This window comes from Bacillus rossius, chromosome 1 (genome assembly GCF_032445375.1).
Source record: "Bacillus rossius redtenbacheri isolate Brsri chromosome 1, Brsri_v3, whole genome shotgun sequence".
Lineage (NCBI taxonomy): Eukaryota > Metazoa > Arthropoda > Insecta > Phasmatodea > Bacillidae > Bacillus > Bacillus rossius.
This window is the reverse complement of record NC_086330.1, coordinates 341829523-341852514: the sequence shown is the minus strand read 5'-3', so window position 1 is coordinate 341852514 and position 22992 is coordinate 341829523. Positions and strand designations below refer to the sequence as shown.

The 22992-nt window shown below is 34.6% G+C and overlaps 1 protein-coding gene across 1 annotated transcript in view; it reads right to left on the bottom strand.

Moving 5' to 3' along the window:
• The window catches only part of LOC134528138 (uncharacterized), a 46728-nt gene extending 26871 nt beyond the window's left edge, over window positions 1–19857 (bottom strand). The window contains exons 1-8 of the mRNA XM_063361456.1: window positions 19656–19857; window positions 16415–16582; window positions 12834–12973; window positions 11162–11336; window positions 8966–9152; window positions 7006–7135; window positions 3980–4217; window positions 1542–1721 (exon numbers count right to left, since the gene is read on the bottom strand). Coding sequence (XP_063217526.1) covers window positions 1542–1721; window positions 3980–4217; window positions 7006–7135; window positions 8966–9152; window positions 11162–11336; window positions 12834–12973; window positions 16415–16582; window positions 19656–19698 — 1261 coding nt within the window. The 5' untranslated portion in view covers window positions 19699–19857. The remainder of the gene's footprint in view (window positions 1–1541; window positions 1722–3979; window positions 4218–7005; window positions 7136–8965; window positions 9153–11161; window positions 11337–12833; window positions 12974–16414; window positions 16583–19655) is intronic.
• Window positions 19858–22992: the final 3135 nt, after the last annotated feature.

The window sequence follows — 22992 nt, the reverse complement described above, 5'->3', positions numbered from 1 at the left end:
ACCACGGTAGCAACTTGATATCGGAGACTTTTATTAAACAGTAAAAAACCCTTGTATTTTTTCTTTCGACAAAACAGCTTATTACAACTGTTAAATACTATTATACTGTATATTAATTTACGTTGGTATCCCTGTTAAAACAATGTATACTGACATTTGATAATTCAGCATAATGTGCCAGATCAAAGCCCCTTCATTGTATAATGCACTGTGAGCAGTTTTACAACTGTATCCTTTGGGATGTGTGCCATTGCAGCATTCAGCTGGGCATACACTCGTTTTTGCTTAACTCTTTGTGTGTTGTTTTTTGTTTCGGCAAACTGAACGCTGGTTTATTTTTTTTTTTAAGAATTTCTGTAATGGGGGTAATTTATTTGTAATTTTGTCTTTAAGTGAATGTATGTTTTGTTCTAACCATTTGTATTGTATTTTATTATCACATAATTATTATCCAATTTAAGTGCATCAAGAATCAAAGAAAAGAACTCTGAACAAATTTAATTATTTTAAAGTTTAATTAATTATTATATTTTCGTCAAGGCAGTGTGCTATTCAGTTTTCGGAACTATTCTTTAAATTGTGCATTTGTAACTATGTTTGGCTAACTGTGTTATGCCATCTATGGTCACTTCCTTCTTCTTGGTGACCATCATGTGAAAAAATGTATTAATTTTCTGCTCTTAATTTATCCACCGCATCCATGCGGTAGTTTCAAGTTTGGGTAGCCGCCTATTGGGTGAGTTTTCGCAGATTTCTCTGGAAATCATGCTGGACATTTATTTTTAAACATTTCACCATGTAATTAGTCTTTGAAATGTTTTTATAGCGGCCCACGAGTCATGGATCAGGAGTGCTTCCCTATGCCGGCCATGCTATGAACTACTTGTAACCCTTTGTTTGGAGTAGAGGATGTTCTCCTCTCTTTTCTGACTGCTACGGGATTCACTCACTCATGAATTCAGGAAAGTGATTCTTCGTTTTCATACTTCGCATGAAGCATGTGTTCGGCAATAAATGTGGACAACCTACCTAAATTCATTTTATAAATTTTTCATCGTTTGTTTTTATTTTGTTTTGCTAACATAAATTTATGAATTAAAGTAACGTTAATAATTTATTTAATGTTTTGGGGCCCCATATTTTTTTTTTTAAATTTAAGTAACAAATGTAACAAGTAACAAATGTAACTCATGATATTCTATTTATTGTTTATGAAGTTTTATAAATAACTAAGTAATACTGTAATACTCATAAAGTTTGTTTTAAATATAAAATATAAATGATGGTCTGAAAATGAGTTAGTTTCTATTTTTAAATATTACCCCCAAGTTAACCTAAAAGAAAAAAATTTCTTATAATTTTGTGAGCTGGTTGTTCAGTCGGCCTACCTTTGTGCCTAACTATTTTTCAACCTTGAGGTAAGACACCATTGAGCCTAAGGTTCAGGGCAACTTCCACTGCGAGCCTTTCTCGGAATGGTCAAACCTAACCAGGCTGGGAAAGGTTGGTAGAGATGCAAGACTTAATGACTAAAATATTACCAGTGTCCTTCTTGTGCCTCGCACCCCTGAGCCTCTGTTTCAGAGGGACGTCAAACTCTTTGGTCGTCGGCAAGGTGTCGTAATGACCCGCCTCTGTCGTTGCTACCACGTGGGGGAGGTTTTCCTCTCTGTCCTCTGCCCCTTGCTCCGACTCACCATCCGCAGCGGCATCAATTGGGCCTGCACAAGTTCACAGAATCAAGGGTTGCAGCAAGCTTGGAACTTACAAATCCCCTGACATTTCCAGATTTTCCCAGCCCGAAATTCACAAGTTTCACTTGCAGGCCCCCACTGGACTGCCAACTATATGGCAGGCGGGCGTCAGACGTTAGCACAATGGCGCTATTTCATGGTGCTTTACAGGCACTTCTCGATATTTTAACTTAACAATTTTTACTTACTTGTGACATAATATTTATTAAAACGAAACACACGAGAGTTATGACTGACATCTTGCACGTGATTTATGTGCGTTTTTGCGAGAAAGATGTTGCAATAATCACCGACTGATTGCAACTGCAATTATCTATGGCTGCTAAAAAAACCTACAATAATTAAAAAGCCTCAATAAATGGGAAATCATCCTGAGGAAAGAAAGTACATTGTCGTGAAAAGTCATATAGTACATGAATGGAGGGAAGAAATATTTGTTTTTGAGAGATGTAGTATTGCAATAAAAATTTTATTTAAAAGGTGGTAATCTTCTTCAGTAATTTCCTAATTTATTTAGTTACATTCTTTGTAACATATAATTGATTTCAGCCATTTGTGGTTAGGATGTTGAATGGAGCTTCACTGCAGTAAACAAAACAGCTGCAGTCGGTAGCCATTTTAGATTCATGATGCCTTTTCTTAGCAACATGTTATAATTTAAAGTTAATCCCTAAATGAAATGTTACGGCCTGATATCTGCAGAAACACTTATTTGCAATAAGATTTTTAATGGAAATATTGATACATTTAATAGTACTCTTTTTCAAGAATAAAGAATGCTTGAAAGTTAAAGCAATTACCGGCAGACGTCAACACGGGTACTCAGAGCTGCCAACCTCAAATCACACCCATCAGTAATGACAATTAAATGAAAAAAAGTACGCGTAAATCATGCACGATAAATTTTTCCTGGGGAATTATGACGCACAAAAAATAGAACAAGGGCAATAATATGCAAAAAAAAATTATATAGGCCTATGTACATGAATACAATTCAAATTAATGAATTTTAAAAAAAAACTATTTGAACAATACAATCATCTGAATATGTAAGAAATGTCAATAATTTTACTGGAAATTTTGAATCTTCAATTCAAAGTATTTAAAGTTAAACTTTTGAACAACATTCTTTTTATTTTCTTCTTTTATCCTGGTTGGATAAGAACTGTCTTGTAAACAAACAACAGAAGACAAACACAAGAACTTGTAAACAATAACTCTGCGTTCGTTACTTTCGTTTCTTCAGATGTAGCGAAAAAACGACAATATAGATTTATTGCTCATCATGGCTATCTTTGATTCAATATGCCGTCTACAGGCATCCCTTCCACCATATGCAATTGAAAAGTCACACGTCCGTACATTACAAAACGCATGGCGTTCCGAAACATTTGAAGACGACAAGCAGGGCCATTCTTTTGAATACGTAGTTAGGTGGAAAGTTCTGAAGAATACACATTGTTCTGTCACACGCTTTATTTCTACAACCGGCACTGAAGAACACAACACTATCAAAAAACATCAAAAATTTTCACGTCTGTAGACATGACAAAAACACTATGATGAAAAAATTGGCTTTCAAGAAATAAATTAAAACAACACACGTTAGCCAAAGTACCGTACAAAAATTATCATCATGTAAGTAGCCAACAAACAAAAAGTCCGAGAATAGGTACTAGTTGTATCGTACAACGGACATAATACCATCCCATTATTATTTCAAAACACAAGAATTAATCTACTTATTTCGACAGTACATGCGCACACTTACTAGTTCCGTTATTTGTGCAACCACGCGATGTATTCGAGCTGCGTTCATGAAACACGCACAGCAGAAACGGAATTTTCTCCGTTACCATGCAGTACAAAGCCTCGTTTCCGTAATAAACCAGTAATGTTCCGTAATTCGGTGTTAAATCCGTAATAATTACGGAAAATCCGTAATGGTTGGCAGCTCTGGGTACTGAAAACCTTAACTACAATTATATTATAACTTTGATAAATTACAGAAGTCCTGAATAGACAGATAATAGAAACTTAAAATATGATCACAAGTTCTGTTTTAAAATTTTGGCGCGTGGCTTATTCTAAACAACAAATAGTTATTGGTTATGGTCAAAATATTAGGGGTGGGAGGTTTATTCGAGGGCGTGGCTTATTCGGGTGAATACGGTATTCAATTCAAATTCGAAATTTTTCAGAACTAGCAAACCGCTGGTGTGTACCTATCAGATCATCGAGGAACCTCTCGAACAAAGGGTCCTGCTCCGTCTTCTCGACGATGGTCTTGATGACTCCATCCATCTCCTGAGCGATCTCACCGACCGGCGCGCCGTGGCTGCAGCTCGGCTCTGCGCGGGGTTCGGTCGACGTCGATGGCTGCTCTGCTGCGATCACTCGGTTGATGTTCTCTGCAATCTTCTGGTGCAGCTCCTTGTTCTCCAGGAATGCTTGGGTCAGGAACTGCAACAAAGCACAAACATCACTTGCGACAACGTATCGGCCGATCAAATCCTCAAATACCATAAAATCCTTAGCATTTGAAGAATTCAATATTCGAGGGGAAAAAAAATTAATAGAAAAATAAGAGGAAATAGTAGTACATAAAAAATTCATCTCAGATAACTAGGGGCATGTATTTTTCGTGGGAAAAAAAAATCTGTTCGCCCATTAGACTGCACTAAGGTAAGTCCTAGATAGTGATTCTTTCATTGTAATTAGCGGCTGTTTACAAAACATTTGGCTGGGCCATTCAGGATGCATTTGCTTTCGCACAGGATGACTGTGATTGGTGTGCTGACAGAAGGCATGTAATAAACCCAGCCAACCATGAACACAGACAATGATACAAAGTTTTAATACACAACTGGTCTGGAAATCTTTTCGTGAGAACATGGATTGCCCTACTATAACCTCTGAAGTTTACTAGGTCAACTTTTTTCTTCATACCTATCCTGTTAACATTTCCCAAGATATTGTACCTTTAACATGTAAGGACATAAATAACATTTCAGTATGTATTAATTCTGAAAAATTAGTTTGTGAAACAACCATTTAAAGGATAGACTGTTTCAACCATGATTAATCACTACCTTCGTAAAATCAAGGGTGGCCAATACGACCCCCCGTTCCCTTCCCCGAAGAAAAATATTATTTTACTTTTTGAACCAAATAAATCTGGTATTATTTGATTTTAATAAATAAAATAACATTTAATATTAAATACTATTAATAAAATGAAAAAAATATCCTCCGGCCACAGCATGTGAACATGAAATGCGTGCTGGCCCTTCGCAGCCTGCTGCCGTGCAGACAGGTGGCTGCTCGCTCGCTCGCCAGTCCTCCTCTGCGCTATGGCCGGTCACAAATGCTTGCGTCCCTCACTTAGTAAAAATTAAAAAATATCTATTGTATGGTATATGGCCCAGGGCCTTGTTGATAAGCTGGAAGAATTTCATGCCATGCATTTATACGTACTCGCTTCCTCTTATCAGCTTTATAAATTAATTGTCAACAGCTCGCAGTTAAAACATGTTTACGAACACACATTCATTACCAGAATTGAGGGGTAGAAGCACATAGATTAATGTATACATATACAGTCATACAAAAGTGATCACAGGCATTTGTGCTTAAGAAAATCACTGCGCAGTAATGACACATCACGTTCATTAAAACATACTGTACATTTTTGTGCGAGAAATAGCAAGGTGATAAGAGCTTAGATGAAAACTGCTCGTCGTGCCTATTATGAACAGCGTCACTTATGCCATTCTGTTCTGACCTCCCCAGCAGATGTAAGGAACGCAACATGTGTTTTATATAACTATGAGTTGCCGTAGGGGGAGGAAGTTGCTACTCAATTGCTCATTTTTCTTCTCTCTGCACATGGTTGCGGTTGCTGTGTGTCACTCGCCGGAAATGTTGAAATGCATGAGTTCAGTTCATTTGCGGTAAAATAAATATTTTTACAGCCCTGCTCAATTTTTCCATCAAAGAAATTTCGAAGTTTGTGATTTTCCAGCAGAAATACTGCTGTGTGACTACTAAACAAAGTGTACCTAGTCCACATTTTTTTTTTTTAAATTTAATGTCTGATTCCATAATAACTTACACAGTACTTATTAACGGTAAATATGTACGCTGTGTGGGTTTAAAAAAATATTGATTGAACTTTTTATGCAGGAAATATTTTTAAGTGGGTTTTTCTTAAGAGGATTTGACTGTATTGAGTGGCTACGGGGATGCTGCAGCCTGTATTACGGACAAAGATCCACTCGAGAATACCTTAAATTTGGCAGTTTTAACAAGTCAATCCTAAAAATGTGTAATCACATGCATCTTGACTCATTCGCATAAGTATACAGTGTACCAAATTTTGCATTTTAATCAAACCAACTTTTTTAACATCTACTAATGTTATTTTACTAAGGCAAATGGACATCACTTATGCTAAACAAAAATTACAGCACAATCTATCTTTGAATTTATGCAAATAGAACACAAATAAAGCGCTTTTGGTTATACCGTATTTACTCGTGTATAGCGCGCCCTCGTGTATAGCGCGCACCACGATTTTTGCAACTAATTCCAAAGAAAAAAAAAATTGAAATTTTTTTTTCCCCCATAAATAAATTTTACTAACATTTTGTGGTACCTGATTATTTAAATTGATGTGTGGTGATGCGTCAGGAAAATACATAAACTCTGCTGTCTAAACGGAAGATAATGAAGCGCTATATCGTCACAACTGGTACGTGGAAGGAAGGAAGGAAGGGAGGGAGGCGTGCCGCGCTACGTTGCTAAGCTGGCGCGGAGAACTTGATGACTCACCGGTGAGGAATGGAGGAAGCGAAGAAGTTGCCGGGGGGGGGGGGGGGGGGGGGGGGAACTGTTGACAACATTCTCTCTTTCTCTCTCTCTCTTTTTACTAGCTTCTGAGCTGGCTTTCTGTAAAGGGGGGAGGTCTAAAAATAAACAAGAGACCATGATGTGCGAGCTTGCGCGCCGCGCGCGTGTGCGTGTGTGTGTGTGTGAAACAGAGGCCTTGTTGCTTGTGCGTATGTGTGGGGGCTGGCCAGAAACATCACCCGTCACCCGGCAGTTAACGACTTCCACTCCTCCCCGCCTCCCCCCCCCCCCAAAAAATTTTTTTCCCGTGTATAGCGCGTGTATAGCGCGCATCCTTATTTTTTTCCTTTACTTGAGGGGAAAAAAGGGCGCGCTATACACGAGTATATACGGTACGTACAGTCAAGTCTATGCTTTCACTAGGCTCCTCTTCTGACAAACTCCGCCTTATTCGTCCTGATGATGTGACCCCCCTCACACATTGCGGGGATCCTTTCGTAGATGGAGTTCCCTTCCGTTTTGAGCAGGACCTGTGATCAAACCCAACTGAGTGAATTTTCATTCAATTGGCAACAAAAGATAAAAAAAGGGCAATTTACATAGTATCCATAAAATAAATAATAATTTTACCCTTACGTTAAACACTGTTAAAACATGCAGAATTTTTTGACTGGATTAGGTGTTATAAAATAAAAAATATTAAATACACTTGGCATAACTTTTGATCAGTACCAATAAGGAGAATTAAAAGGATCACAGAACTGAAACTTTTTATGTTCAAAGGCAATGCTACTGGCTACCTTATTTTATGATTAGAATTATGAAAAATTTATTTTACATGGTATTTCGAAATTCTTAAAATTGCGACACACATCCTTACAAACATACGCTACAATTTAAAACCAAAACACCTAATCTAAAAGCACAATAGTGTAAATCCATTCAACACTGCAATACTTACCCGCCTTTTACTAATCTATGCGGGCCCTCACATTCTTTTTTCCTGAAAAAAGGATTATTCTGCCACCAGAATGTAGAAACCTACATATTCCTGATACCTCAGTTGAGTTATATGTAAATTTGTGACAGTGAAATAGAACTAAATTTAATACTAATTATGAATATGTTTAAAATAGAAAAGTGTGTTGGATAAGTATTTGATATTAAAATTAAGTTTCCTTTTTGTGACTTTTGAACTTAATTACTGAGGACAGAAAAAAGAGCATCTTGTTATAGATGCAATTTTTTTTTGTTAATTTACACTTTAAATTCTATTTTTTTCTTAATTTTTTTTAACACAAATGCTGTTATAGCTATTTTGGAAAATAATTTTTAATTAATTATTAATTGATTAATTTAAAATGTCCAACATTTAAAAAATATGTATCTTTTATAAAATGCCACAAAAGCATAACTACTACATTTATTAAAATGGTTTTCAAAATTGTTGTACTACAAAATGTAAACCTAGTTTCACACTTAGAAAGAAACAACCCAGTCTTGTAGACTTTCAATGACCTCACTCATCTTATGTTTGTACTTTACAGTTTGTCTACGGCACATGCACATGTTTGATTAAATTTTTAAACACATGTTTGTCTCTTTAGATGTATCAGAACTTCAGTTAATACACATCTTTGCGCTGATTTCCTCTTGTCTCGTGGACAAAATTGTATGATTGGCTAATAAGATGAAAACAAAAGAGGGTGCACTCTTGCAGTTTGCTTTAGTTGATTGTGTTCCCCTAAATGTTACACTTGACCCCTGTGGCAATTTTCATAACCATCTGTGTGATGCAGCCAAGTTACATTCATTGGAGAAAAATTCAAAATATAAGCCCAAACCAATTATTCCACTTTATTTGTGAATTTATAAGAATTAAACCTGTGATAAATGTTTGCTAGCATATTGCACGAATAATTTTACTTTTTAAAAGTAAAATCAGCATGAACAAATTGTTGTTCATAGAAAACTAAAATATAGTATTATTTGCAGGTATTTGTATGTATATGAATATTTAGTTTTCAAACATTCCGAATGTTGTTATTAAGTTTTAAACAAGTTGCATTAAAAATGATAATTTCACTATTACAGATACTAATTTATAAAATATTAGATGTTAATTTTGGAAAAAAAATATAAGCTAATTTTTCCTTAAGCAAACTCACCAAACATCTACAAAAGTATAAAAAGAGTATGTTAAACAGTATGGCTACTGAAATCCATAATTGAGACGAAGTGTTGATATTCGAAGAATTTTTAAAAGAATTAATTGGCGATACTGATATTAAACTTTTAAGAGAAATCTGTTATATAAATTAGTATAATGATGATATTCTAAAACAAGTGAAAGTACTTACGTCTTGCGTTTTGGGGTCGAAGTGCAGCTGCCGGTGCCAACAGGTGTGATTATGTCAGAGTCGTCCAAATGTGAAGAGATGGGGCCTTCCTTCTCGTTCTCAAGAGTTCGGGTCGGGAGGTTACAGTCAGATTCAACGTCTTCCCCGGAGGAGAATCCTGGCAGACTTTTTGCCGGAGTTGCTTCCACTACCATGCAAATCACAACCATCACATTACTAAAATTTTCACAACAAAAACTAGTTCCTTCAAGGCAGATTGTAGGGAAAATATGGAAGAAAATGTAATAAATTCCACACTGAAAACTTTAGAGTTTGTGAAACAAACAATTTAAGGGTTAAATGTTTAAGGCCAAAGTTATTCTGTACATTACTTTATTTCTGATCCTTGAGACCTATATTCAAATACAAGAGGTAGATTTCAGGTACTCATGATTTGATTTTGAGATTGGGTTTTGATAAAATTGAGATTCAACCCATCACTAGTACCTATGTAATAAATACTCTAAGTAAGCAGGTACATTTTAAATAAATGCATACAGCATTACATTTACCCTTCCCTTGTCTTCTTGCTTCAGGAAGTATTTTACTTGTGTTAGCTGCAAAACTTATGCTACCACAGATAGAAAAAGTTTAGTTTTAATCACTTCACGAAATAGCACCTCTATGCTTACATAGAGCATTCCAGTAAATTTTAATAATACTAAATTCTTGCTTGTTCGAACATGTACCTAAACTGGTGCACGGCAGGCTATGTGCAAGTTGAATTTTTGGAGCTTCTGAAAGAAACATCTGTCGAAGCTCATTCCAAAACATTCAGGTTAGTTGTAAGGCATTATAAGTAAATTAGGATCTAACCACTTGAGAACCAAAACAACTCTGTGCTCCCAAATCACACATCATGCTAGAGGTTAGGTGTACACCGTCGTTTCCCTAGATCAACACACGACGAAGATGCCTTGGCACAACGGGCCCACGAGAATCAAGAAGCTTAAGGAGGATTAATCCCAGCAATCTTAAAAACTTAACTTATTTGATGTGTAACATCTTAGCTCTCGGTTTATGGCATTTGATGGGAGTAATTTTGTGAATGCAACAGAAGTCAAAGAAAAGAAAAGTGTAACAACCACGGTGCTATCATCTGTGGTGGATGGCACTAATCAAAGATCACAAAGACAAAGGAAAACTTGAAAGTATTAACTGTTTAGTGGATTTTACCAAGATGGGCAGTATTTTAATAAAATTACTTGTCGAAAAGCAGGTCCAAAGCCAGAGTTTAGTATTTTCTCAAGTCTTTTTCACTTTTGTCAGAGCCATTTAATTATATAGGCCTAGTTTAAAATTTTGGTCTGACAATCAAATGATTCAATAGTCGACGTAGCTGCTCCAGCAGCCAAATCTAGTGGCAGGAGCGGAAACTACATGTGATTACCGTTCATAAATGTAGCTGAAATAATAATTTGCATATATTTATCATGATCAGCATTATTTTGAAGAATTATACATAAACTTTTGTATCAGAGTTTTTTTATTATAAGTGTATTTGCAAAATGAGAACACACAAATTAGCTCATTACCGAGGTTAGATGTTGCACTTCACTGGCGAGCACTGAAAGACTACCTCACACTTATTTTCTTCTGTAAAATAAATTAAAAATTATTCACACTTAATTTGGGTTTGTTTACAATGCTAAAATCTGACAGTTCTAGTCTTTTATTGCTGTCATAACAGTATAAATAAACCAGTCCACATATTTTAACTAAAAACAGTGCCCAAATTAGATCATATGTTTGTGTGCGCCATAAAATGCAATAATAATATGCTCTGAAATGTTTGGCAAAACATTTGAATGAGACTAAAAAAAATAATTAGAGTTTAAGGATTAATCGACACTGTGGTCGTTACAGACAATGTGGAATTAGGGTGGGAGGGGGGGGGAAGGGGGAGAGGGGGGGGGGGGAGAAAACGAGATGAGACTGAAGCAATGACAAAATTAACGGGTGGGAGAGAAATTGCAGTGCCCCAAAAAAACTCTCCAACGGTGACATTTACCCACATCTCCTACATTTACCCACTTGTGAAAACTCTGGGTTGAACCCCACTGGGTATCAAAATCTTGGATCGAGAGGGTGAATGAACTGACCACTGGATAGCAGCGAGGCACGTGACCTCGAAGCGAACAAAAAACGCAGACCAACCGGATGTCACGAGCTCCACCTCCTGCGACGACGACTGCTGGGCTTCACCGCCTTGCCAACGCACCGACAGCCGCTTGTACCGCTCGGCCGAGCTGGACTGCCTCGACCGGGCCCGTCCCTGGCTGAGCAACGGAGGGGTGGTCGATGCCTGCGCTCCGCCACCACTGCTGCCGCCCTGCGTTCGAAAAACATGCCCTCGTCAGTGGTCTTCTCGTTCACCTCGTTCCTTAATCACTTAGACGCAATCTCACCCTCCCTGTGACCTCCACGTGTCTCATTCTTAGATCGCAGTGTGGCTTTAAATGGGCATTTACTCTCTTCTCTTTAATGCAATATTACTGCCACTAATCCTGTACTTGTTTCGGTGTGGTCTGTTGCCAGATCTACACCATATACCACCAAAGTTTTAGAAACAACTTTGTAATGTAAGTAATTATTTTTTAATTTATTTGAAACATATTATTTTGTTAGGCAAACTTAGGAATAAGAATAATTGAGCCAAAATTACAGTAAAATAATAATAATAATAATAAATACATATATATGAAACCATAATAGAGAGGCACTGGTTATGCATTTTCTTAAAACCAGTAAAATTTTTCGTTAGAAAAGTTTTTGTTGATTCAACTCATTATATAGGTACATAAAAAGAGAATATTATAAATTATAAATCATAATTACAGTACATTTACTACATATAAAAAAATGCATGTATGTAATTGAAGAAAACCAATCTAAATTTCTCAATAAAAATTTTTAAATTTATACATGTTAATTTTTTTTCAATATAATATTTTGTTAAGGAGAGCCACTTGGTGTATTAATTGGTAACTAATAATTTTAAAAGGTTGAAACAAATATCACATTATTAATGAATAATGAATACTAAATAATTCATGAATATTGAATATATTTCAAATAATTGCAGACTCCTACTTTAAAATAAAAAACTTGAAGTGAACCTAAATACACTATGCATTACACAATTGATAAAGGAAAAGACTCTGTCTAAATATTTTATATAAATTTACTGACATAATATGCATTTACATGACCAATTTCTGACTTTTCCAGAATTTTAAATTCCCTGAATATCCAGAATTTATGGGAAACCTACTATTTACTGACCCATAGTCTGATGCTTAAATAACCCAGTTTAATTTATTTTTTTGTAAAAATAGTAAAAGGTACAATAGCTTAAGTGTGTTACATAAATATATTCCTCACAAACAATTGCTCCTTTATGTTTTTGGAGGGTAGGTTTTTGTACGTCTGGGTGAGCTAAACTAAAATTAATGGCTAGTTAGGTTAGTTCAGTTACATAAATAATAATAAAATAAATTATAAAAAAATTCTCCCATAATTTTTTTTTTTGTTTTTAGTTTATTTTTTGAAAGAGAAATGAAGGTTTTTGCTTGTCTAGGTGATGAAAACTAAAATTAAAGGTTGGTTGGGTAAGGTCAGCAACATTGAAAGTACTTTAAAATCGTGAACGCGTATGAAATATCGCAAATTCGTGGTTTTCATCCCGATCGCAAAGTTGCACGAGGGAACAGTGAACTCTGGCAATGTTCGGGACTGGCACGGGTTCAATGAAACATAGGCTTCCCGACGCTGGACTTCCCGATCTTCATGCCGAGATGGTCGACGAGAAGAAGGGTGTGGGACGAACCTGCGGAGGCATGGTGATGCTGACGAGAAGCGTCTGGCCCGACCGCGACAGTCCCATCAGGTGGCTGAGCTGCTCCACGAGGCTGCACTGGGTCAGCGACGAGGCCGAGCTCTCGGGCAGCTTCTTCAGCCGGTCCGACACTGCGCAGCCGACCACAAGCATTGCTTTCCTTCACCTCGTCGAACGCCTCAGTATTCATTAGTAACTAATAATTTTAAAAAGTTTTGAAATTAAAAGGTTTAAACGAATATCACATTATTAATGAATATTCAATATCACATTAATGAAAATTAAATATCAAATTATTAATATAAAATTATTCACAAATATTTAATATTTTTCAAATACTCCCAGACTCCTACTAGAAATAAGAAAACGTTGAGTAAACCTAAATACAATATGCATTGCATAGTTGATGAGTAGGAGATAGAGGAATAGTCTCTGTCTAAATGTTTTATTTAAATTCACTGACATAGCATGCATTTCCCTGGACTATTTTCTGCCCTTTCCACAGTTTTAAATTCTCTGAATATCCAGTTTTACGGGAAACCTGACAGACAGACAGAGAAGTCACTCCCATTTTGGCGAAAGTTCCTTATTGGAAGTCTCTCTTTTGGGGGAGGTGGGTGGGTAGTCTGTCTCTGTACACATACCAACCTGTCAATAGAGAGGAGAAACAAAACCAAAATATAATGTTTTTAATATTTAGAAGTACCTACATTCTGCCTGCTACTGCCAATAATCAATTGTTAAAATGTTTGATATCTTTTTTTTGTCAAAATACTTTTTATATCATTGTTAAAAAATTTATTTTTACAGCCATGTATCTATTTTAATTTCTCAATAATCTTTTTTTTGGGAAGATTTTTGTTTATAACTCAAACCCAACATCTTTACTGTCCCATTTTCGATTTTTGAAGTGTAGGGCCTATTCATTAAAATTTTCCATTTATCAAACAACAAAATCCACAAAATAATTCACTATAATGCTATAAACATCTGCCATAAGAACAAAACCATGTGTGAAAGCGTGATCACCCTTAAAAAAAGTTATGAACATATGTCCTTATTAATGGTGATAATTTTGATACACTAAAACAAAATAGCTTCATAATCCGTCAAACAAGATGATGCAAAAGAACAATTTTTAGGTTATTGAAAAACAATTATTATCACTTGAATACAAAACATACTTTAAATCACACTGGCTGGTGCTTTATTTCGAGACTGGTAATAGCAAAGGTTATAAGTGCTACATAGCCCGTTATCTTGTGTCAACCGACTAACACTCATATAGAGGTGGCACAGTGGTAGAACACTAGACTCACAGAGGACTTAGGTTAAAATCCCGGTTTGGATATCTGTTTCATACCGTTTTGTTGATATCACTACAGGCAACGGCAAGACAAGATTTTTATGTTTTTTTTTATGGTTTTATTTTTTGGCCTATTTCATTTTTAAAACATGAGATTTTTGTGTTATTGTTTTTTTTATTCATGAATTCTGTTTATAAGCAAATATGACACTTCAATATTTATTTCACCAAACAGTGTAATTTTTACTGATACTAAATGATGCAATTTTACAATATAATTATTTGTAATAAGCATGTCTAACTATTTGGAACAATAAAAAAATTAACTGGCTAGTAATTGTGTATTTGAAAAATTTACCAATGCCATAATGTAAAAAAAGTTACTAATAACAGTTGCAGGATAAGGAAAAAAATGAAAATATTTTCAAATCTATTTAGTACTTAACACTTTTTGGTACTAATTTCATGCTAAATAAATTACATTCATTGAATTTACTAAGTATATTAAAAGCTAACGTTTTTGTGATTCGAGTTCAGTTTTGATTACAAAATCCTGAATAATTAAATTATTTTAGTTGCATTTCGGTGCTATATGGTGAATTAACTTGCATTTCTGTGTTAGGTATATGGTGTTCTGACATGTTTTTCGGTTATTTCTGTTTATTCGGAACTAACAATATAATCTTGTTCATAACAATGACAAATTCCCTCCCCAATATCCCTGCTCTGTGTCGTTACGAGTTGCCTACCCTCTCATATGATCTCACTGTCGACGAGACACTAAACCTCAATAAAAAAAAACTACCATGAGCCCACTATGCAAGCATGCCCACATCCGTGCACATACAACTTACACACTAGCATACACAAACACACATATTTAAAATTTCACTATTTTACACATAAATTAAAAATGCTGTTCCATACAAGGTATACAAAATAAGTATAAAAAACTAATGCTGACCAATATTTATTTATTATTTTTAGAGATGCATGGTGCTTTGAATGTAATTGACAGAATCCATCTAGGTATGTTAGGCATGTTGTTAAAATTTTTTTAACAAATTCTAATTTATTTATATTTAGTACAAACATATATTTTATTGACTGTGTGAATACTATTAGGTTACTGTAAATAACACATGTTCTGGTAAACACTAAAAACCTTACTGTAAAAATATCTTACCTGTCTATTGTTTTAATGAAATAAGAGTTGACTCAATTAAAACCTCAAACTATTATCTTGAAAATAGTCTATCCACATAATAAAGATACAAAAATAATGTGTAAAGTAATTCCTATTACAAGAAGAAGAAAAAACTGAGAAGAAATTTAGGAAAAAAAACAAAAAACAGGAAAATTATGATTTTGTGACATACGTCATTTACCTCCAAAGAACAGCTATGAAAACTCAAATGAACATCTAAAAGGAAAATTATGATGATGCAAAAACTGCATAAGCTACAAACTACTGCAGAAAAATTTACAGACACAACTTACTTTCACTGTAAATACAGTAAAAAAACAATTGTAAAAGAGCTATAAAATATAAAAGAAAACAAAATACATAGCATGAGCAAGTTGTAGCTCATCTGAATGTTTAAATCTTAATATACACTAGGTAAAGATAAAGTTTTAAGTTTCCAGACTATGCAAAGATGCTCATGTAATGGGATATTAAAAAAATATAGTGTCAAGGTTACCAACCCAGTGTTTAAAATTTTTTATCTATGCCATGGGGTTGCAATCGAATATTAATTTGTGTGATTTCTGAGCTTGAGAACATGGTAATTCAGCAATCAAAGCTATTTAGGACCCTCAGATTTGAAATAAAATCCATCAAATACACAAGACCTTCCAGAAGCTATAGAATTGGTGGGTTATAACATTTAAAGTATCATCTTGGTATTAATTACATAATGAACTGCTTTCAGGACTTTTTCTAGACCTTTAAATATTTTTTACCTCTTTTTTATATTACAGATCATTTATATGCATAGTAATCAAAAATTAATATACCTAATATGAAGTATACCTCAAATTCATAGCATAGATTTTTGAGTTAGCTAAAATCTTTGCAATGATACAATTTTGTGATTTAAATATGTTTTATCTGCGATCATAAAAACTCAAGTGAGACGCTAATTAAAAAAAAAAGTGAGGTCTGCTGAAAATGACAGTTTCACGACTTCCAGCAAAGTTGCTGCTTGTTTTGGAGTTTTTTCTCGTGACTTTGTGTGGCCTGTATGACAGGAACATCGCTCACCGAGACTTCGTATTGCACAGTACTCCTCCAGAATTTGTTTCAGGCTCTTGTTGTAGGGCTTTGTGCTGTACGCCCTGCCCTGCTGTGCCATCAGGTAGCATTCCTGAAGGTAGCTGCAGTTCTGAAGGAGGCTTCGAGATGCCACTTCACATTCCTCTTCCAAGTATCCTGAAGGAGCACAGTTAGCAAACACATCAGACATCCAAAGGCAAAACTTCAGATAGCTAATTTAATTACTAGAGACCCGTGAATTTCGCGGATTCAATGACCTCCAGGATAGATATCCTCTACACACTCGGGCAAATGCCAACTCTTCATTGGCTGTTGACTTGTGAGTCGTCTCGACTGGGTGGCCTGTGATTCGACATTTCTATGAGTGAGGGTCTCTAATTGGCCCTCAGTCCTCCAGATTAACAGAGAACCAATGACAGAAGCAGCACTAAGGTATAATTATTTGAATTTTAGCATAACACGAAATGAATCCGCAAAATTCACGGGTCTCTACTAATTACCATTTAAATAACATTCCATTACATAATCATGTTCAGAAAAACATTAAAGAAAAATCCTGGAACATATTTTATCAATCACAATTCACAAAAAGGCTAGACTATTTCAGGAATCAAATGTCAAATGTCTTGATTGCAAAAAAAAAAAAAGTGTCTAGTAAACAGATTAGTGAAAAAAAGCTTAAGACTTTTAAAATTCTTTATAACTAAATAATCAAACCAAACAAATTTTTTTTGCTAATTGTCAGTGTAGGTCCTAGATACAATATTCACAAATTTCCCATTAAAAAAATTTCAAAATTGTTTTAAAGCAATTAGAACACCTATACAAAAGGAGGTATACCGAGTAAGACATTCACAGGTGGATTTATTATACTGTTACCTTAGTGACAGAGTGGATCTTGCAACCTATTTTACTTTACTTACCAATCAGTAAAGACTTTGCCAGCCTAGTGGTCAGCATTACCAACTTCTAACCCTGGGATCATTGGTTAAAATCCCACCTCGGGCAAGGGTGTGTTCAGAATTGGTTATATGAAAGCCGTTCCTCACTCAACCTCCTATCATGGGGTGGCAATGTTAATATCATATAGTTAGGTACTGGCAACATTAGCAGGTTCAATGACCTCTAGGATAGCTTCCACAATCCTCTGCCAAAGCTCCCTTTTTAATAGCTGCTGACTTGTGAGACTTCTCAACTGGGTAGTCTGAGATTCCATGCTTAATTGGTTGATAGTCTCTCATTGTCCTAAAAGTCCTCTAGATACACTGTGAGCCAATACTAAAATCAGCCCAAAGGTACAAGTATTTTAATTTTAGCCCGCTGTGAAATGAATCCGGAAAATGTTTCTACTCTCTACTTATGGAATATACAAAAACTTCATAGACTCCCGGCCATTCACCAATCTCCTCAAACTAGGGCTGAGCGATATTCCGAAGTTGACGTCGAAAGGTGACGTCTTTCAGATATAAATAAAGTTTGCTGTGTCTGACTTGGCAACATCAGATCAAGTTTCATAAACATTGACCTCAAGTTCTATTTCTCGATATCTCCAAGCATAATTTTGTAGAATTAACATTTAGTTGATATGTAAGTTACAGCATATTTAAACCATATCTTCTAAATAAAGCCAAGATTATAATTTTTAAACATCAGTATTAATTTTATTTATCTCAAGCTATTAGTAGAATAGAGTATTTAAAAATAATATATTTTTTTAATTTTTTTACATTAAAATGAAAAACATTAACAATTTAGGCTTCAAAATGTAAGTGTTGACATTTTTAAATAAGACGTCGATATGCATCAAAATGTCACCCTCCATAGACTGTTGATATGCTGCACAACACTACCTTAAACCTCATCCTACGTTTAAACTTAAAACCAGAATGACAAGTCATGTAAGAATTATGTACAGTGACATGGAACTTACATCTAGTACGTAAGTTTAACAATGATGATATGAAAGAATTAGGGTTATTATTACCATTAAGGTCATTACAAACGTAATTATTAGGGTTAAAATAACGATGGAGCTGTGACTGAACCAATTGGTGAAGGAAATGGGAGAACCTCCTAATATCCTCACAAATTAACTACATCTGCAAAATTTCCAGATTGTGAAAAATTCAGGTTTGGCCCCACCAGAAATTGAATTAGATCATCTTGGTGGGAGGTAATAAGTGATCTAGGAGCATAATTATGCAGAAATTCATTTTAATGGGATGGTAAGATTTCAAAAAAAAAAAAAAAAAAAAAGGAGGGGGGGGGGGGGGGGGGGAGCAGAACCACTTATTTTGCTGTTTGCTTTCAAATTCTTGGTAAACGTTTTGTATTGTGTATCCAAATCTATCCCTTGATCCTTATGGCATGATCCTGAATACATTGATCCTGTGATACATGATGCTTGCTGTTTTAATTTAGTACAATCCAGAATATAACAAAAATTGTGATGTAACAATGAATTATGATTGTATTATCAGATCAAATAATAATCCAAAAATTAATTTTTTTTTACTTCCTAGCATTGTTTGTATTGTGATATTTTAATTATGTTCAGTATGTACTAAATTGTATGTATGTACTAAATGTATGTATATATGTATGTATATATGTATGTACTAAATTAAAACAGCAAGCATCACGTACCACAGGATCAATCAAACACAATCATGCCATCAGGATCAAGAGATAAACTTGGATATGTGATACTGTCAATTACCAAATTTTTTACCATCTGTAGGATTTTATTTAGAGTTTTTAGGATTTACTTTTGGCGGAGAAAAAAAAAGGGGGGGTTAAACCTAGAAAATCTTGACTTGAAAATGTTAAGTAAATTAATATTAAAATATAATAGCCTATAGTGAAATGATAACAAGTAGCTACTACAGAGAGTAAATTACCAAACGGATATTAATAATATTATTACATAACTATTCTATATTTAAAGGCAGGAGGCATTACCAGAGGATTTTATTTTTGGAACTGTTACAATTTTTATCTGGTACGGTAAGTACCTACTTTACGTTTCCTTGTTAACAAACAAAAGTAACAAGAAACGAATAAGTAAGTAGGGCTCTGCTTATGGCAACTAATAGAAATGTTTTAATAATAAAAGGTTTTCCCTGTTTTCATACTCTCCACCCCTGCATATATTAACACTAATTTTATAAATTTCTAAAGTTTGCAGTCCAACAAGCTGCTAACAAACGTATTCTGTAGACCTACTCACCCAACACAAGTCTTGCAATTTCGGAAGGCAGAAGAGAATCCATTTTTATTTGGTGGATTAAAACTTAGAACGTTCTAAATCATGAGCATATTTCTATTTATTATTTTATATTACTAACATTTGCTTACATCTTAACCTGCCCAATGATTGTAAACATGGTCCTGTGTTTTGCTTTTCTCTAATACTGAGTCCATTTTAGCAGGTTAACCAACTTAAAGTGCTGCTAAGAAAACAAATCATAATTATATTAAAAACATAAAGTATAGTAAGTAGTTACCTTTAAATATTTCTCTACATCAATCAATTAAATTTTGAAATTAAAATATTGAAAAAATATCCTACGTAAATGACAATTAAAAATAAATCATTCAACATAATTTTTTAGCGGGAAAGTTAATAGCCGCAAACGGCGCAAACACATTTTCAAACCACAAAATGAAAGCACAATTGGGAGTGTATTATTGAATAACCTGAAAACCTGTTGAATACAATTGAAGCGAATCTGAATTGAAAAAATATATAAAAATAATAAAAAAAATGCATTGAATCGAAGTTCCTCTTAAACTCTCTGTCTCTCTTTTCACTAGGGATGCAAAATCGCTCTTAAAAACATCGATATCACGAACATCGATGTTCAAACGAAAAAGCATCGATGTCAAAAAACATCGTTCTGAAAACCGATACATCGATGTTTTAACCGATGTTTTTAAATATCAGGAAAAACATGCCAAAATGATTTAAATTATAGTATGTAGCCACAATATCTGCAACCCATTTACAGTCGTGTCTCATGCAGAACAAAAACATGCATTAAAAGCAATTTTAAAAAAAAGAAGGAAAAAGCATTAAGTGTATGTGCAGGTTTTAAATGTAACATTAATTTTCTCGATAGAGCTAGCGAGACCGTATCGGTACCAATCAAAAGCTTGTATGTACAACAAGCTATGAAATTGTCTATAAAGTCTCACTGCTTTTTCCCTATATTTATCAAAATTGAAAAGAAAATTCTTATGTAAACCAATTTTTTTAATGGTATTTATTTTTTCCAAATGATCAGGGCCGGCGCGTATATATAGGCGCACTAGGCAACCGCCTAGGGCGCCAAGTAGCTGGGGGCGGCACAGCACGACACATAACAACTGATATAATATGTTTAACGATTATTGAAACTAGATGAAAATGGATTTTTGTAACAGTTTGGAAGGTTTATATTGATATAAGTAATTATTTAAAGTCCACGGTGACCTGCTTATGATTTGTAATAAGTAAAAAAGTAAAAAAAAAAAACACAAGCCTGCTTACATTTGATTGTTGACAAAATCTTAGGCTTACGTGATGTATTTTGAGGCAAGGAAAAAAAATTTTTGGGGAGATTGATGAGGGGGGGAGGGAATTAAGGTTTTTCGCCTAGGGCGCTAATTTACCTTGCACCAGCCCTGCAAATGATTTTACACATTTTAAAGTACTGTAAAAAAAATTGATACTGAAATCAACCAAATAGTTCAGTATTTACAACATTTTTGATACCTACTTAAAAATGTAGGTTTTTATAGTAAGTATAGACAGTTAAAAAAATTGTATCTTAAAAACTAAATATCGTATCGTAATGTTTTTTTATATATTCAATAAATATTCATGAAATGATAGCCAAAATATTAATAAAAACTAGGGTAATTTTAATGATGAACGATGTCGATGTTTTTGGACTTTTTCATCGATGCATCGGCGATGTATCGCTCTTCAAAACATCGATGCTAACATCGATGTTTCATGAACGATACATCGATGTTTTGAAAACATCGATGTATCGTTTGCATCCCTACTTTTCACTCCTCTCTTTCTCTATTCCGCTAGGCCATGGCAGCTTTAGACACTGGGGTCCTTGAATATTACGATTACAGAAACACAGACATATAATTACAGAAATTAGTATTCAGAAAAATGGCAGTGCCACTGAAAGCAGAGGTTAAGTGATGGAAGCAAGCCCAAATGGAAGCCAAAAAAATTTTTCTTCTGTTTTCAAATAAAGTATTCTGTATCAGAACAGTTAACCAACACTTGGTTCATCGGTGGTCCGCCAGCAGTAGTTAGTGATCAGCGCATATTTTTTTGAGTACTGAAAAAGTTGGTAAATAACAGGAACAGGTACAATTATTTTGCTCTCAACAAAGAGATAAAATTATTATGCCGAGATTGTTTAGTGTTTTAAACATCCTTAAAAAATATGATTTGCACTTCTCTAGTTCTTCTCGACACAGAAACATTATTGTTCGCCTTGGTTATTATAAAACACCACATTTTAGAAACTGGACTTACCAACGATTCCCAATAACCCCACGATTTATGTTTGTACGTAAGTTGATGGTTTCGGAACACATGACAGCGTTAGTCTATACTATCTAATATTATAATCCTGAAGAGTTTGTTTGTTTGTTTGTTTGTTTGAACGCGCTAATATCAGGAACCACTGGTCCTATTTGAAAAATTATTTCAGTGCTGGATAGTACATTTATCGAGGAAGGCTATAGGCTATATTATATTATCAATAACATTAGGGATCCTTAATAAAAGTCAAATTTAGAATCAAATGCGTTAGAGGGGGTTAGATACAACATGCAGTACACGTACGAAGTGTGTGTTGACAATGCCGCAGGCGCTAGAAGTTTATTTCCTATTGCCTATTAACATTGTTGCCACGCATTATTAATTTTCCCATACAAGTAAAAAACATCCGTGTGATATTAACAACGAAGCAATCAGTACCCTCATAAGAGTTCAATTAGTATTAAATACTTTTTATCACTATATTAAATCGCAAACCTAAACTATTGATTTTTTCCTTTCTGTGTGTTTAATTTGTTTGTTTTTTTCTTTTACTAGAATTATTTTTATTATTTTTAATTAATTTTCATTTTTCGGACCATCAATAATTTTCCTCTCCCGTTACAATTCTGACAAGGACTTATATATATACTAAACTATACACCCGATTGACTTGAAATTTAGCATAGTTACTCATTTTGTGATGTAGACGCTCACTAAGAACGGATTATGGGCAAATCCGATCCCAAGGGGAGTTTCGGGGGCGTAATATAATATCAAAATTTCCAGTTTTTGGTAGGAAATCACCATGGCAACGGCTGTTGCTTTGTTGATGCTTCATTCGTCTCTATGGCAACGACTATTTCATTGTTAGTGCAGTCCTCATCACCGTTGAAATTTTGCGGGTACTTTAAATATCAAAAATTGCCCTTTTTTTTTAAGTATATATATTTTACAGACTTGAGACTTCACAGTAATTTTCCTTATATTATATTACGCAGGATGACATTTTCCG